General features: G+C 40.8%; 1 protein-coding gene across 1 annotated transcript; it reads right to left on the bottom strand.

Annotated features, from left to right (window-relative positions):
- Positions 1 to 10,042: 10,042 nt before the first annotated feature.
- On the bottom strand, positions 10,043 to 13,443 carry LOC105999324 (probable G-protein coupled receptor 83). The gene is made up of 4 exons (XM_013034303.1): positions 13,021 to 13,443; positions 12,280 to 12,405; positions 11,120 to 11,253; positions 10,043 to 10,719 (listed from the first exon to the last, which is right to left on the bottom strand). Exons 1-4 carry the CDS (start codon positions 13,441 to 13,443, stop codon positions 10,068 to 10,070), a joined length of 1,335 nt encoding a protein of 444 aa, XP_012889757.1. The 3' UTR covers positions 10,043 to 10,067.
- Between the last annotated feature and the right edge of the window lie 855 nt (positions 13,444 to 14,298).

Below are 14,298 nucleotides of genomic sequence, written 5' to 3'. Positions count from 1 at the left end.
AATATACTTTTTTTCCAAGTCTTTCCATTTCCTAACAAATGGGGCAATGTCATTCTTTCTGATGGAGGCATAGAATTCCATTGTGTATATATATACCACATTTTTTTGATCCATTCATCTACTGAGGGGCATCTGGGTTGGTTCCATATCTTAACTATGGTAAATAATGCTGCAATAAACATAGTTGTGCTGGTACTTTAGTATAGTCTTGTTTGTGATCATTTGGGTAAATGCCCAAAAGTGGGATTGCTGGGTCATAGGGGAACTCTATGTGGAATCTTTTAAGGAACCTCCATACTACTTTCCAAAGTGATTGAACAACTTTACATTCCCATCAACAATGTAGTAAGGTTCCCTTCTGTCCACATAGGGAAGGGGAAGTGAAAAAACAAATTGTTTAAATAGGGATACAGGCTGACCCTTTGCAACAATGAGATGTACAAGATTCTATGTCGAAAAATGAACTTTACAATTTAGTCAGAGGGTGGGGAGTGTAGTTGTGGAGATGGGAGGGAAAGGATGTTAGGGGAAAAACAAAGGAGGAAGTACCAATGCTTGATAAGAAATGTACTCATTACCTTGCCCATGTAATTGTAACCCCTCTGTATTTTCACAATAAAACTTATTTAAAAATAAATAAATGAATGAATTCCATCAATCTAAAAAACTAAAATCCTCTAGAGCACACAATATCTCAACTGATCATGTTCTAGTCAGATTTTCCCTGAGTAATTCAAGCTTCTTCTGATTTAATTCACAGATAAGTCATGTATTCATTACTGACAGGTCATTTTAAAACATGTGTAGGTCAACTGATTAATCATAATATATAAAGAGATATTCCATATTTTTGTTGATGCCCTGAGAGTACCTGTAAAACTTCATCAATTTCTGGAAGTGTCACCGTGGCTCAAATGGTAAAGTGCTTGCCTTGAGCTGAAGAGCTCAGGGACAGCACACAGGCCCAGAGTTCAAACCCCACAACTGACCAAAAAAACAAACAAAAGCAATAAAACAATAAAAAAATTCTTTGACTTTTGATCAGAATTGTCAAAGATAAAGAATAGTGGCTGTTTTTTAGCCAAAGTGACAAAGAAGTTTCTCTCAGCACTTTATATTAGCACTGAATAAATAAAATCATTGTCCTTGGGGCTGAGTTTAAAATTGACCTTGAGTGTCAACCTGAAAGTATAATATCTGGAAGGATGTGGGAAGAATTAATAATAGGAGATTGGATTTGACAGATGCACACTGTATACATGCAAGAAATAGCACATAAAATCCCATTAATATATAATTCATACATCTTAAAAATAAAACCTGAAAGATGTAAAAGAAATACATTGGGAAAAAAAGCTAAACCAAATTAGGGTGATAGAAATCAGAAAGTAACGGAAAACCTGTGACTCACACTTATAAGCCTTGCTACTCTGGAGACTGAAATCAGAGGATCACAGTTCCAAGCTAGTCAGGGAAGAAAAAAATGAGACACTTGTCTACCATTAACCATTAACCATAAAAAAAAGCTGTAAGTATGGTTGTGGCCTATGCCTGGAATCTTATCCACAGAGCAGGATGAGAGCTGAGGATCCTAATTCCAAAACAGCCAGGTTAGACACATCCAGGAGGCTCTTCGTATCCAATTATCTAGTAAAAAGGCAGAAGTGGAGGCATGGCTCAATGGTAGAGTGCCAGAATTGAGTGAAAAAGAATTAAACAAGAGCTCAATGCCTAGTGTTCAAGCCTTGTCCAGCTCATCCAAAAAAAATTCAGAACAGTGGCTGTCTCTAGGAAAACTCAGAGACAGGGCGCAAGTCACTTCTTGAAAATGTTCTACATATTGGGTTGAATCATGGTTGTATGTTAAAGTACATTAATCCATGCTCAATATTTGAGTGCTTTATTGCTTGTGTGTCATATTTCAGTGAAATTTTTTTCAAAAGTACATTGAACACAGAGTAAATGAGTGTTTGCTGGCACTGGGTAAGGAAGAGGGACTGACTGAAACAGGCAGGGATAATCTATTGGAGTTGAAGGTTATGTTCTAGAATTGGGTTCTGGTGATGGTTACAGAAACATAGAAATTTGCTTAAAAGTGTTAATTTTTTTACTTTGAAAGAATGAACTGTATAATATAGAAATTGGACACAAAATGAATAGATTTTATGATATGTAGAATTATATAAAAATGTTAAATTTTCGAACTTCGGGTGTTCTCATTACATATGCAACTTTTGTTCTGTTTTCTGAGAGCACAATTCAGAATTTCCCCAGTTAAAATGTGTGTATATGTATGAACCTAAATATGTGTGCATCCATATAGGCCTGAATATTTAACCATACTTTAAATGAAATCTATGTGCATTTTAATACTTTAAGAGTAATTTGGACTAGGTACTAGCTAATCAGGAGGCTGAGATCTGAAGATCAGAGCTCAAAGGCTGCCAGGCAGGAAGGACTAAGAGACTTCACTCCAATTAACAACCCAAAAGTCTGGAAGTGAAGCGGTGGCTCAAGTGGTAGAGCTACCTTTAACCAAAATTGCTCAGGGATAGCACCCACACCCTCAGTTTAAGCCCCAGGACCTGTACACACAAAAAAGTAGTAATTTGAAAACTGAATAAAATAAATAAAAGTGATAGATCACTTGCCAGCTGCAAACAAGGCCTGGCTTCAACCTTCATCACTACAAAAAATACATGCAACAAACAAAAATATGTTTCGTATACTTAAAAAAAAAAAACCTTGAAGCTGGGTGCCCATGACTCACGCCTGTAATCCTAGTTACTAAGGAGGCTGAGATCTGAGGATCCTGGTTCAAAGCCAGCCCAGGCAGGAAAGTCCATGAGACTCTTGTCTCTAATAAACCACCAGAAAAGTGGAAGTGCAGCTGTGGCTCAAGTGGTAAAGTGCTAGCCTTGAGCTGAAGAGCTTAGGGACGGCACCCAGGCTCAGAGTTTAAGCCCCATGACCAACAAAACAACAACAACAAAATTCTTGACTGTATTTTTGGAATATTCAGTAATGTAATATTGAAAGTGAGTCTGCACCATTTGATTTAGTCTGCAAGTATCTCATGATTTACCACTAGTTTTCTGCTTTCAACAGCTTTTCACGTTGTACATATTATAGTTAAGTCATGTTTCAATATATAATTGTTATACGAACTAACTTTTAAGGCTTAATTCAACTGCTGAATTATTTACATATTCTCTAACCAATTAATGCACATAGATCAAAAATTTATTGTGACCATTCACAATATATTCCAATACAATTATGTTACTGAAAGCCATTACAATGAAATAAAGAGCCATCTAAAGTGATTATTGTAAAATAGTATAACATGGGTGCAAGTTTTTCTAAAATATATTATTTTCTTCTTTTCTCTTTGAAATTCCCATCACTATATCTACAACAGAATTGTACTCCTCCTAATTAAAAGTAATTTTAAAAATTATTTAAAGAGTTGTCTGGGTCATACCTTGAAAAGATGTGCGGCATGTATATGTACAGTTTGCTATTCTTTCCTTTTTCTTTTCTTTTCTCCTTTGGTTTATTCCCTGTTGTCACTGTTTTTGACTTCTGTACCCTTTGTCTTGTATATAAGTTTGTCTGATTTGGGGAAGAGAAGGGGAACTACAGAGATAGTGGGATAAAGGGTGATGCAACAGTGATACTCACTATATTGCAAATGAATTTTATAACTGGGGGGTAAGGGAGTCATGGGAGGAGTGGGAGAAAATGAGGGAGGGGGTAACACTGTTCAAAAAGAAATGTACTCATAACCTTACTTATGTAACTGTAACCCCTTTGTACATCACCTTTACAATAAAGTTAAATTTGAAAAAGAAACCAGAAAAAGAATGTACAAAACATAAGTAAAACAAAAAATAAATAGTAAAAATAGTGTGTGTGTGTGTGTGTGTGAGAGAGAGAGAGAGAGAGAGAGGGAGAGAGAAAGAGAGGGAGGGAAAGAGTGTGTATATGTGTGTGTGTGCACGTGCGCGCCTGTGCACGCACGTGTTTGTGCTCATGAACACACACACACACACACCTGACTGTATGTATAAGCTGAAAAGTGGAAGATGAAAGACGTCTTGGTGATTTTTCTGTTTAATCATGACCAACATGTTTGCTTCAAGTTTTAAATGTCTGTGTTGACAAAAAAGCAGCACTGTTTATATCATGTTGTGTTTTGTTTTAGACTTAAGACTTAAAGTGTGTTTATACTTAAGAAGATTTTAACAAAAATAGTATTACTGGGCTATTAAAATGAGTATAAATATCTTTGAATAACCAAACAACTTCTGCATATGGTACTGTGTTAACACACGCACAGTGGGATGATAAGAGAGACACTTTTGTCTCAGAGGAAGCTCTTCTACAGCAGATATTACCATAGGAATCATTGCTATATTTTGTGCTGTAGTTTGGAATTGAAGTGCTCTCAAAAGGCCCATGTATTTAGTTGCCAACTTTTAGCAATATGGAGGGGTATGTAACATTTAGGAGGTGGTGTGTAGTGAAAGGTCATTGAGGTGGGCATGCTTAGATTTTTTTCCAGCTGACATGAAATGAGCAGTTTTACTCTACCATGACCCCAACCTGACATGAACAATGTACTGCCTTGCCACAGGCTCAAAAGCAGTGGATCACTCAATCATGGACTAAAACCTCTGAAATCATAAAGTCAAATAACTTTTCCTCCAAATAAGTAGTTTATTGCAGGTATTTTTTGTCAGTGGACAGAAAGCTAATAATTTAAATATAGTTTGAGGTATCTTTTAAGGGTCCATGTGTCAGGTGCCTGGTTCCCCCAGGAGGAGGGTATTTACAAGTAATGGGACTTTTAAAAAGTGGGGCTTAGTGGAAGGTCCTTACATTTTACTGGGGCACTATTTGCACAAAAGTTTAAGAAAGCTTTGAGACTTCTTAATAGGTCTTCCAGGAGAGTGGTTACAAAGGGACAAAGCTGGTCAGTGCCCCCTCACTCTCTCGTGCACTTGCTTAGGCTCCATGCCTCCCTCTCCCTCTCTGCTAGTTTGAGATGTGATCCTTCCTTTAGAAATACTTCACTATCTACCCTCTACAGTGGGATTAGAGCTTGCATCATATATTCTTTGAACTTTCAGTCTCTAAAGCTGTGAAGTAAAATAGATATCTTTTCTTCATAAATAGCTTTCCTTGGGTGTTTTACTATGGAACAAGTCTTGGATTTGATGGCAATTTCCTCAATTATTGCATAGGAAAAAACAGAATTTGTAGTCCTGCGAATAGAGTGGAGTGAAGCTGGAAAATATAACACTGAGGGTGAGAATTTGTTAACCTCTGTTTATGCTTTGGGGATCTAATGCAATCCCTTTATAAATTATTCACTTTTAACACCTCTGAGAAATACTGTCCTTCCAAAAGCTACCAAGTATTAAAGGGCCAGAGCTCCTTAACACTATTATTTTATTTTATGGAGTAAGGTACCTTCTCTGTTTGGGGTAGTCTGGCCATCTAGTCAGAAACTCTGTCCCTTTTTTCATTCCTCCCCACTAAAGCACCAAAATGCTTTCCTAGCTATGAAACCAAAATGTACAAAATGAGTCTCCAGTGATTTTATGGACCAGGTTCCTTTGCTCAAATGGATAAGTTTCCAAAGTACAGATCATAGGATTTGTTTTCACATTATGCCTCCATTCCCAACAACATCTACTTCAAAGTCCATGTATGAGATACATGAGAAGTTTTAACTTATGACAGCCAGTGTGTACCAGAAATCCCAAGTGAGTTAAGCTCTATCCCCACCCTTTCCCTTCTCTACAGATGCACTAAAATGTAGAGAACTTGGAAGTGCTTTGAACAAATATTTTTATTTAGTATACGTGTACATATATATTTAATCTACTCTTACTTCCCATTCCCCCACCCCCTAACATTATCCCCTTAATCTGAATCCACAATCAAACATTAAATAGAGTAAGGAGGAATAGGGACACTGGTGTTTAAAGCAATAATAACAAGTAAATAAGTAACACACATCCCTTCTGGGAACCAAAAATAATGTCCATTCTCCTGTTGTAACTTGGTGAGACTTTTCTCATTCCACTTTGTCAGGATGTCCCAATGCAATCCATCAGTATCTCCACGGGTCCATATATCCTTTGTCATTTAGACACCAACAGCTTCAGTTTGCATCCAGAGAATCTGGCAATTTTGCAGTCTTTATCCCCAGGAATCTTCAGTTCCACATTTCACATCACCACTAAGTTTTAACACTGTAGCTAGTGTGTGATGTACTTATGCACATATGTCTAGGATACTTTTCATAATTCCACAAAGGTTAAACAAGTACATAGCAGTGGTAAAAGCTGAAAGTCACTAAGGTATCAGTGTCACTAAGTTCAGTGCCATCATGTGGTAGAGGAGCAGGGAACACTCTCAGGCTGTTAGGTGTTGGAGTAAGAAACTTCACTAACTAAACTTCACTAACTATAAGAACTAAGGGCTCATTTATTTTCTTTGTTTTTTTGTAATTTTTAATTTTTTCCACTTAAATTTTATTTTATTGAAGGATATTTTTACACTACACTGTCTAGTCTACCAAGCTGTAGGTACAAAGACATTGACAAACAGCCTCTTGTCTAAAGCTACAAGTAGAATGCTCAGTTTCCCAAGTCTCACTTAAGACTTTCTTCCATTTTCAGATCACTGTTCTGAAAAGAACAGAAAACACTCAAGAGTAAGCTGAATCTATATCTCTGTCTATCAGGTTGCTTCCAAGTTCTTCTCATAAAAATAAACTGGTGGGAACTATTTCTAGTAAGATCTTATCACAAAAGAATAGTGGCATTCATTCTTTAGTTATAAATTCTGATATTACCTTTAAACTAGTCTTAATAACATAAATCTATGTACATAAAATATACATGGGTATTTTCTTTTGGGTTCTGAATATATTATGCCAGAAAACTTTTACCAACCAATCTCTACACTGATTTCTCCATGCTCACCTTGAGTTACCAGATGAAACTATTCTTTCCTTTAGCATCAAGCTAAATTTTGGCTACCCTAGAAGTTGTTGGACAAAAGAATTTGATCCAATGCTTTGCATCTGGAGAAAATATTCCTATTGAACAGCATCTTTGAAAGTACAATCTACAATACAAAGCTGACCCCAAAACAGTGTTGTTTTTCAACAGGGGGTAAAACATTAACAACAAGCACTCTACAAAAACACCAAAAGATCTTAACTTTGAGAATTATACAGTTATCATCACTATTACGAGGAAAGGAGTTTGAAACAGACACATAAAAATCAGTGAACAAGAGTTATCAGGATACACAGTTTCATTTTCCTTATACTGCCCATCCTGAGTCCATCTATTCTCCTTCCACATATGGCCCAGAGGACAGAGTTTCCATCAATGAGACTATGCCTCATAATCCAAGATGACATAGACAGCTTTCAGCAATGACAATTAGCAAGTGGATGGTCTGGTTTTGTACTCATACTTCTAGGAAGGCCTTGATCAATAGTAAGGTGTATTCTGCTGCAAAAATAACTATTAAGCTGCAAACCTATTAAGAAGTAAACATAACCAATACAGAAAATTCTCTCTGTATGTACATTTTGCATGTATGTTTATGTATGCTTTAATATGTGTGTGGGTGCCCATGTATTTTGCCATGGGCGAGTGTGTGTGTATGTGTGTGTGTGTGTGTGTGTGTGTGTGTGTGTGTATGCATGTGTCTGGGATTGTGTATGATAGCACACACTATAAGATGGAAGGGCATTTTTGAGCCTTCAGCTCAAAATATCTAAGAAAGAATCTGCAGACACATGTTGGTATATGCGTTTAGATTTGTAAAATTGCTGTTTGACAACTGCTGTCTGCCATTGCTGCCTCTCTATTTATTCATATATACATTTGAAAAAAGTGATTTCTTTCTAATAAGAAAGTGACACTACTTACACACAATCAGTAGGGAAAACACTGTAAGCTGTTTCTCCAGAAGTGGAAATGGGTTTTGCAGGACTATTTACACAACAGTTTTGCTGGGTCTTCCAAGTGGCTGATAACCCTTGTTCAGAAAAAGGCTGGCTAGGGTGAGTGGTGCAGTCTGTGTAAACGGACACCATGTGACCATAGTTCTTTAGCACCATGCTCGAACCCACAGAGCTAAATGGCTGCACATGGGTTAGAGCCTAGGACCTAGAGCTCATTAGCACCATGTTTCAACCAAATGAGCCCCCCAGCCAAACTACTTACAATGGTAGCACCCTCAGACATGGCTGGGTGCTGAATTCCAATTAGTTGCTGCTGCAAATAAATCACATGAAACTCAAGAATATTCAGATTCCCAATTCTTCAAACATCCCATACATCACCAAAGCTCTCAAAGTTCTGTGAATGTGGAGTTTCCAGCCAAGTCCACAGCAAATGTTGAAGCTGGAATATCTGTCAAGCATGGAACAGTTCCAGATTCCCAGCATTACTGAGGGTGAAAAGAGTCTTTCTTTGCAGAGAACAAGGATAGGAGTAGGGAGGGACTCTCCTGGGAAAGAGAGAACATTAGGTGAAAATACAATAGCACAATAATCATTTAAATTACAATGATAGCCCTTTTATCCCAATTTCTCCTAAGTCAAAACAGGAGAAGGAGGATATCAGAGCAAGATATGATTCCTCCAAGAAGCACTGGGTACCCAGAGGCAATTCCACTCTGCCCTCTCCTTGTAGGAAGGCCTAAAGCTAGTCAAGCCATTCTCCTGGGGTGTATCCATCCTGTCAAAATGAGAAGGAAATATCTCTGTTCTTAGGAGAATGAGAAACATTTACATGGCAGGGAGGAAAAGAAACTAGCAGAGCTCACCACTCACAAACACTACTCATCTCAAAAACAGCTGAAGCCAAAAGGAGACTATAGATGTACAGATGATGTAGTTACAGCAGCTGATGTGACCATCCATTCAACCTAAGGCCTCTTCAAATAACTAGCCTTGTACTTGAGTGATAAAGGTCAATGATATTTTTAGTTAGGGTGCTGAGAGTAAGAATGGAGAAGGCATGAAGAATGAATACACAAATGTGAAAATGGAAAGCAAGAGTGTTTAAGCTATAATGAGCTATGTTCCTCTAATTTCTCCTCAATCTGAAAAGGGAGACAACACTGCTGCAAATGTGGGAATTTATCAGCAGTTGGGCTTCTTTATCAAAATAATCAAGTGGAGATGTGACTAGCCCAAAGCTACACACCAGTTAATCTGCTCTGGGCTCCTAGAGACTGGCTCACCTCTCTACAGGATACCGAATAATATGTCAATGATAACAAAATAATGATTAAGAAAGATAGTGGAGAAGAAAGGTGGGGAAATGGAAGGAGAGAAAGACAGGGAGAGCAGATAAAAAGAGAATGTCCAGTGTAGTGAAGAAGAGTATGAAGAAAAAAAAGGAGGATATCATGTTTCATTCTTGTCTTGTTATCCATACACATACAACCACCAATACCATAAAAAGGCCTTAACAACACTGTTTCCCCAATAAAGGCAGTGGCAGAAGGATGGGCTATTTCTTCCTTCTCATCTCTCTTGCTGAGTTGACATTTCCATAGTCTAAAGAGATGAGAACAATTAAAACAACAGTGAGCACATTATGCTTTCTCTATTTTTTATAAAAAGGGGGTAAACTGGAGAGCACATATTAACATGAAACCAGTATGATAGTAAAAGTAGAGTCAGAGAAGAAGATTTTCATAAATTTTATTTTGAAGTGCTAAGTTGTGCATGTCTTCATTTTGGAGAGGAGCATCTTTCTTTGAGTAGCAGAGGAAAAAAATAGGAAAGGGAAGAGGAAAAAGGCATAAAGAAGAAAATGAAAAAGTGAGACATATGATGGTTCATATGGCTCCCATCCCTCAAGTACTGACTTTTCTACACACACATTCTCTCTCCCTCCCTCCCTCCCTCCTCTCCCTCCCCCTCTCTCTCACTCGCTCATGAGAAATGAATCAGTTATTTTGGTCCCATCCTATATCAAGTATTTTGAGGATGGATAACCTATCGCGGTCTGGGCAGCTTAAACTCTAGGCACTGATGGGTAGAGGAAAGAGATTTCCACCCGTGGGGAAGGAGGGGGGCTGGGTATCTCATCAAAATCTTTGAATCGTGGGAACTTGGGCACTCCAGGATTGGGGTCCACCCAGGCAGGACGTTGGGTGGGTGAGACAGAGCTCAGTCGGCGGTGCTCTCCCCTCAGGCGGCTGATTCCATCTAGGATCATCTTCTGGATTTCCATGATGACCTTCTGAACTTCAATCCGGAAGCTATCACTGAGCCAGCAGTAGATGTAGGGGTTGTAGCAGGAGCTGCTAATTGCTAGCCAGTGGAGAAAAAAGTAGAGACCATTATTGCTTGAGATGGATTCACTAGACAGCAGCACCAGGTAGAGGTTGAGTGGGAGCCAACTGATGGTGTAGACAAGCACCACCGTCATCAGCATCTTCAGGGTCTGCTTCTTCTTTCCTCGCTGGCAGATGTAGGTGTGAATATTGATATCATCAACAGCATTATGGATCCACAGCTTCTTGGCCACATGACCATACACAACCACCAGCACCAGCAATGGCAAAATGAAGAAAATCAAAAAGGTGCCCAGGTCAAGGTACTTCCATGTGGATTCTGAAGTGTATGGGAAACTGGGAAGGCAGGCAGTTTCCTCAGTTATGTTTCTAGGTTATAAAACAGAGAAAGGAAGCCATCAGCTTCATTTGCCTTTTCCTTAAGGCTTTGTAGCGAACTGCTACAATAATAAGCCTTAAGGAATAAACATATTTACCGTTTGTATCTCTATTTAGTGTAAAGCCTAGAGTTATAAAGCAAGGAGTTCTGGAATTCACCTTATCCAGACTTCTCATGTATAATGTAGGAAAAATAATGGCCATAAACAAGAAAGTATATGTCTAATAACTCACTGGATGAGTTGTTAGGAACTATAATAATAAATACCACTTTAGAAAATTTATTTTTGTAGCCACATCTTAAAATGTCCTAGTCAAGCATCTATTTGATGAATAGTTCCCTATGGCTTTCAAGGTCATCTGAACAGTAACCATTTTGTGATCCTCTTACCCAAATTCCACTTGGTAAAGCTTCTGGTAAACAGCATGTGGCAAAGCAGCACAGGTGCTCACAATCCAGATGACAATGATGCAAACATTGCCTTGCATGGGAGTAATCCGGGACTTCAGAGGGTAAAGCATAACCTGAAATGAAAAGGACCCCCACCCAATTCAATAATTCAAATTAGGGTTACTTATTGGCCATTCATCAACTGACATTCTGGTTCATAGGTGCAAAGACTTGATAGGTAGGAAGGTAAGGTGCTTTGACACTTAGTAGTTAATGCAAGATTTTATTTTACCAAAGAGCAACATTAGGTAATTATGAGTGGACTGGTTTTAAAGCTTCTGACTCTGAGTGAAAAGTTTCATGTTGAAGTGATGTATACCTAAAAGGGTGCTTTATATTTCCTTTGTCACATATGAATGGATAAGCACTCTGCATATTCCTTCATCCCTCCCACCTACCTAGCTCCTTTCAAGCTCTTTCCCTTCTCCTTCTATACCCTCCCACCTTGATTCCTCTATAGCCCCTCCTTCCTTCATCTCTCCTTCTATCTGCCTCCTATCATCTAGATCCTACTATGGCTTCCTCCGAAAAAGCTCCAGACACAAACCCTTCAATGCTACCCCACCCACTTTCTAGCTCCCTCACAAATGATTGACTGTGTAACCCCTCCCATTTTCTCATCCTCCCCCGCCCAACTTCCGCTTAAATCACTGCCAATCCTCCTCCCAGCTCTGTCCTCAAGTCTCTTCTTCCTAAATTCCTCCACCTTCCCTTTCCCCCATCTCCCAGACCCAATCCACCATTCAATCTGAAGGCACACCCACTTCTGACTCATCCCATCTTCCCCTCCACCCCAGGCTAGACCCGCAATGCAGTAAATAGAAACTGTTTTCCATGAGAACATTCTTTGATCATGTGTCCATTTGCCACATCTCTATTTCCCATAGAACCAAATCAAAATGGTAGATTTGTCTTATGTAAAATTTGACTTGGGAAAGGTCTGCATTTCACCATTTTGCAATTCCCCTAAACTAGACATATATATTTACATATATTGTCTCAAGAAACTAAAAGAACTTTCTGGATTGTTTGTAATCTCACCTGTGTCTGTCTACCTAAGAGGAGAATATATCCCTTCACAAGACCTGGGAAGCACATACCCGGTGTCGATCCAGAGAAATAGCAGCCATGGTCATCACAGTAACATAGGCACAAGAGTACTGGGCAAAGCGACTGAGGTGACATGTCATCTTCCCAAACACCAAGGAATTACACAGATAGCGCACCTGTGGGAGACAAGGCTCTGAAAGGCTCAAGGACTCAAGGCTAGTCTCACCCCCTCACAAAGCCCCAAAATATAAATCAAAGCCTTCTTGTTTCACCAAACTGCTGGCATGATTGTCTTCAGAAGCAAAGAAACATTTTCACACCACAATTTTCATGCTTTTCCCATGGTCCAACTTGAAGGTGCCAGAGGATACCATATCACAAAAGCTATCAATCATTTACCTTGTAGTCCAAGCCCTATATTTGGGGAAACTAAGACTGGCTCTTTGTGACTCAATGCAAACTCACAAGACAACCCAAAGCTCACTTGCAACAAGTCCCCACTGCCTCTCTGGGGAGGAGGAACAAGCTTAGTTTCTCCCAGCCTCTGCCAAGATGGAAGATGAGCTCAGTAACAACAGTCTTGCCAGTTTCCATTTGTCTCTACCTCTCCTACCCCCATATTTCCAAACCCATTTCAATGGCTTTCAGCCAATGTGTCTCCAGGAAAACGGCGAATATTCTCCAAACCAAACCAACCTACTCCAAGGCTCCCTCCCTTCCCCCAAAGAGCAAAGTTATGCCTTAGCTACTCCCCAGCTCCCCATGGCCACCCTCCTCAACACCCTGCTTACCATAGTGAAGGGAGAGCTGAGAAGAGCCAGCATCATGTTGGTCACAGAAATGTTGACGACAAAGAGGCCAGTTGCCGTGTGCACCCTCTTGTACTTCATAATTACGTGGTTTAAGACCCAGTTGCCTATGATGGCAGCAAAGACCACTATGGTGTACCCTATCACTAGCCAGAACTGCACGCTCTCGTCCTGGGACACTACTTCCGAACTGATGGGACCCGATGTGTCAGCCAGGTCACCCGTATTGGGTGCTTGGCCTGGCAGCTTATCTGTCATGGAGAGCTTGCCATTGCCAGCATGGCCCACGGCAGAAGCGGCATTAGACATGGCCTGCAGCACCTGGGAAGTGGTGGAGGTGATCAGGTCATCAAAGCCGCTGGGCACGCTCAGAGCTTCGGGAGTCAGCTCATCCCCATAGCTCATGGTGCCAGGATTTGGGAAAGCCCCTAGGGGCGATTCCGTGGTCGGGGCGTCCAGCTTGACGCTTTTTGTGGACCCTGAGGTCCTTAAGCGACTGGGACAAGGAGGTTCCAGGGAAAGGAGAAGGGAAGAGAAACCCTTAAGGGATCTGAGAGAGAGAGAGAGAGAGAGAGTTCCCCCAGGTGTCTGGGGGTGGGGAAGGGGAAGAAGCCCCCGGAACCAGCAAGAAGGGCTGGAACCCGCTTAGAGAGCTGCGCGAGGCAGCTGAGCGCAGGGCGGGCGAACCCGGCTGGCTCCCAAAATTCGTCCCCGCCGCTGCCTGGAGAGCGCAAGCAGCCCGCGTCCCCAGTAGGGGACCGGGGCTGGCGTCCCCGGCACTGCTCCTCCTCTGCTCACTCCCGGATCTTTCTGATTCAAATTCTGTTGCCTTCAATCAGTCTGTAGGCCTGTCTGTCTGTCCAAAACCGGCGGGGCGCTGTGGGCAGGGCGGAGTCCGGTCGCCGCCACTAGCGCTCCGAGCCGGTGCCCGCCGCGCTTTCTGCAGTCAGCTTTTATAGAAAGTCGAGGGGCCCGCGCGAGAACCAATGAGAAGCCGAAGCTGAACAACCCCCCCCCCTGCCCAGTCCATCCGGGCTGGGGCGCGCCGGAGGGGCTGGCAAAGTCTTTACAGCTCATGCCCCCCCACCTTTGCCGCTCTTCTTTTGCCTCCCCCTTTTCTATCCTGCTGCAGTTGAGAGCTTAGACTTAAGGGTTTTTCTAGCCCCATAATTTGCCTTAATCATCTCCCCTTTCCCTTACTCTCCGTTTCTTTTCTGCACCAGCGCCCCAAACACCGGCTAGAAGCCGTGTTTCAGGGAA

The sequence above is a fragment of the Dipodomys ordii genome, unplaced genomic scaffold, assembly GCF_000151885.1.
Source record: "Dipodomys ordii isolate 6190 unplaced genomic scaffold, Dord_2.0 Scaffold187, whole genome shotgun sequence".
Lineage (NCBI taxonomy): Eukaryota > Metazoa > Chordata > Mammalia > Rodentia > Heteromyidae > Dipodomys > Dipodomys ordii.
This window is presented reverse-complemented; position numbering and strand designations above follow the sequence as displayed.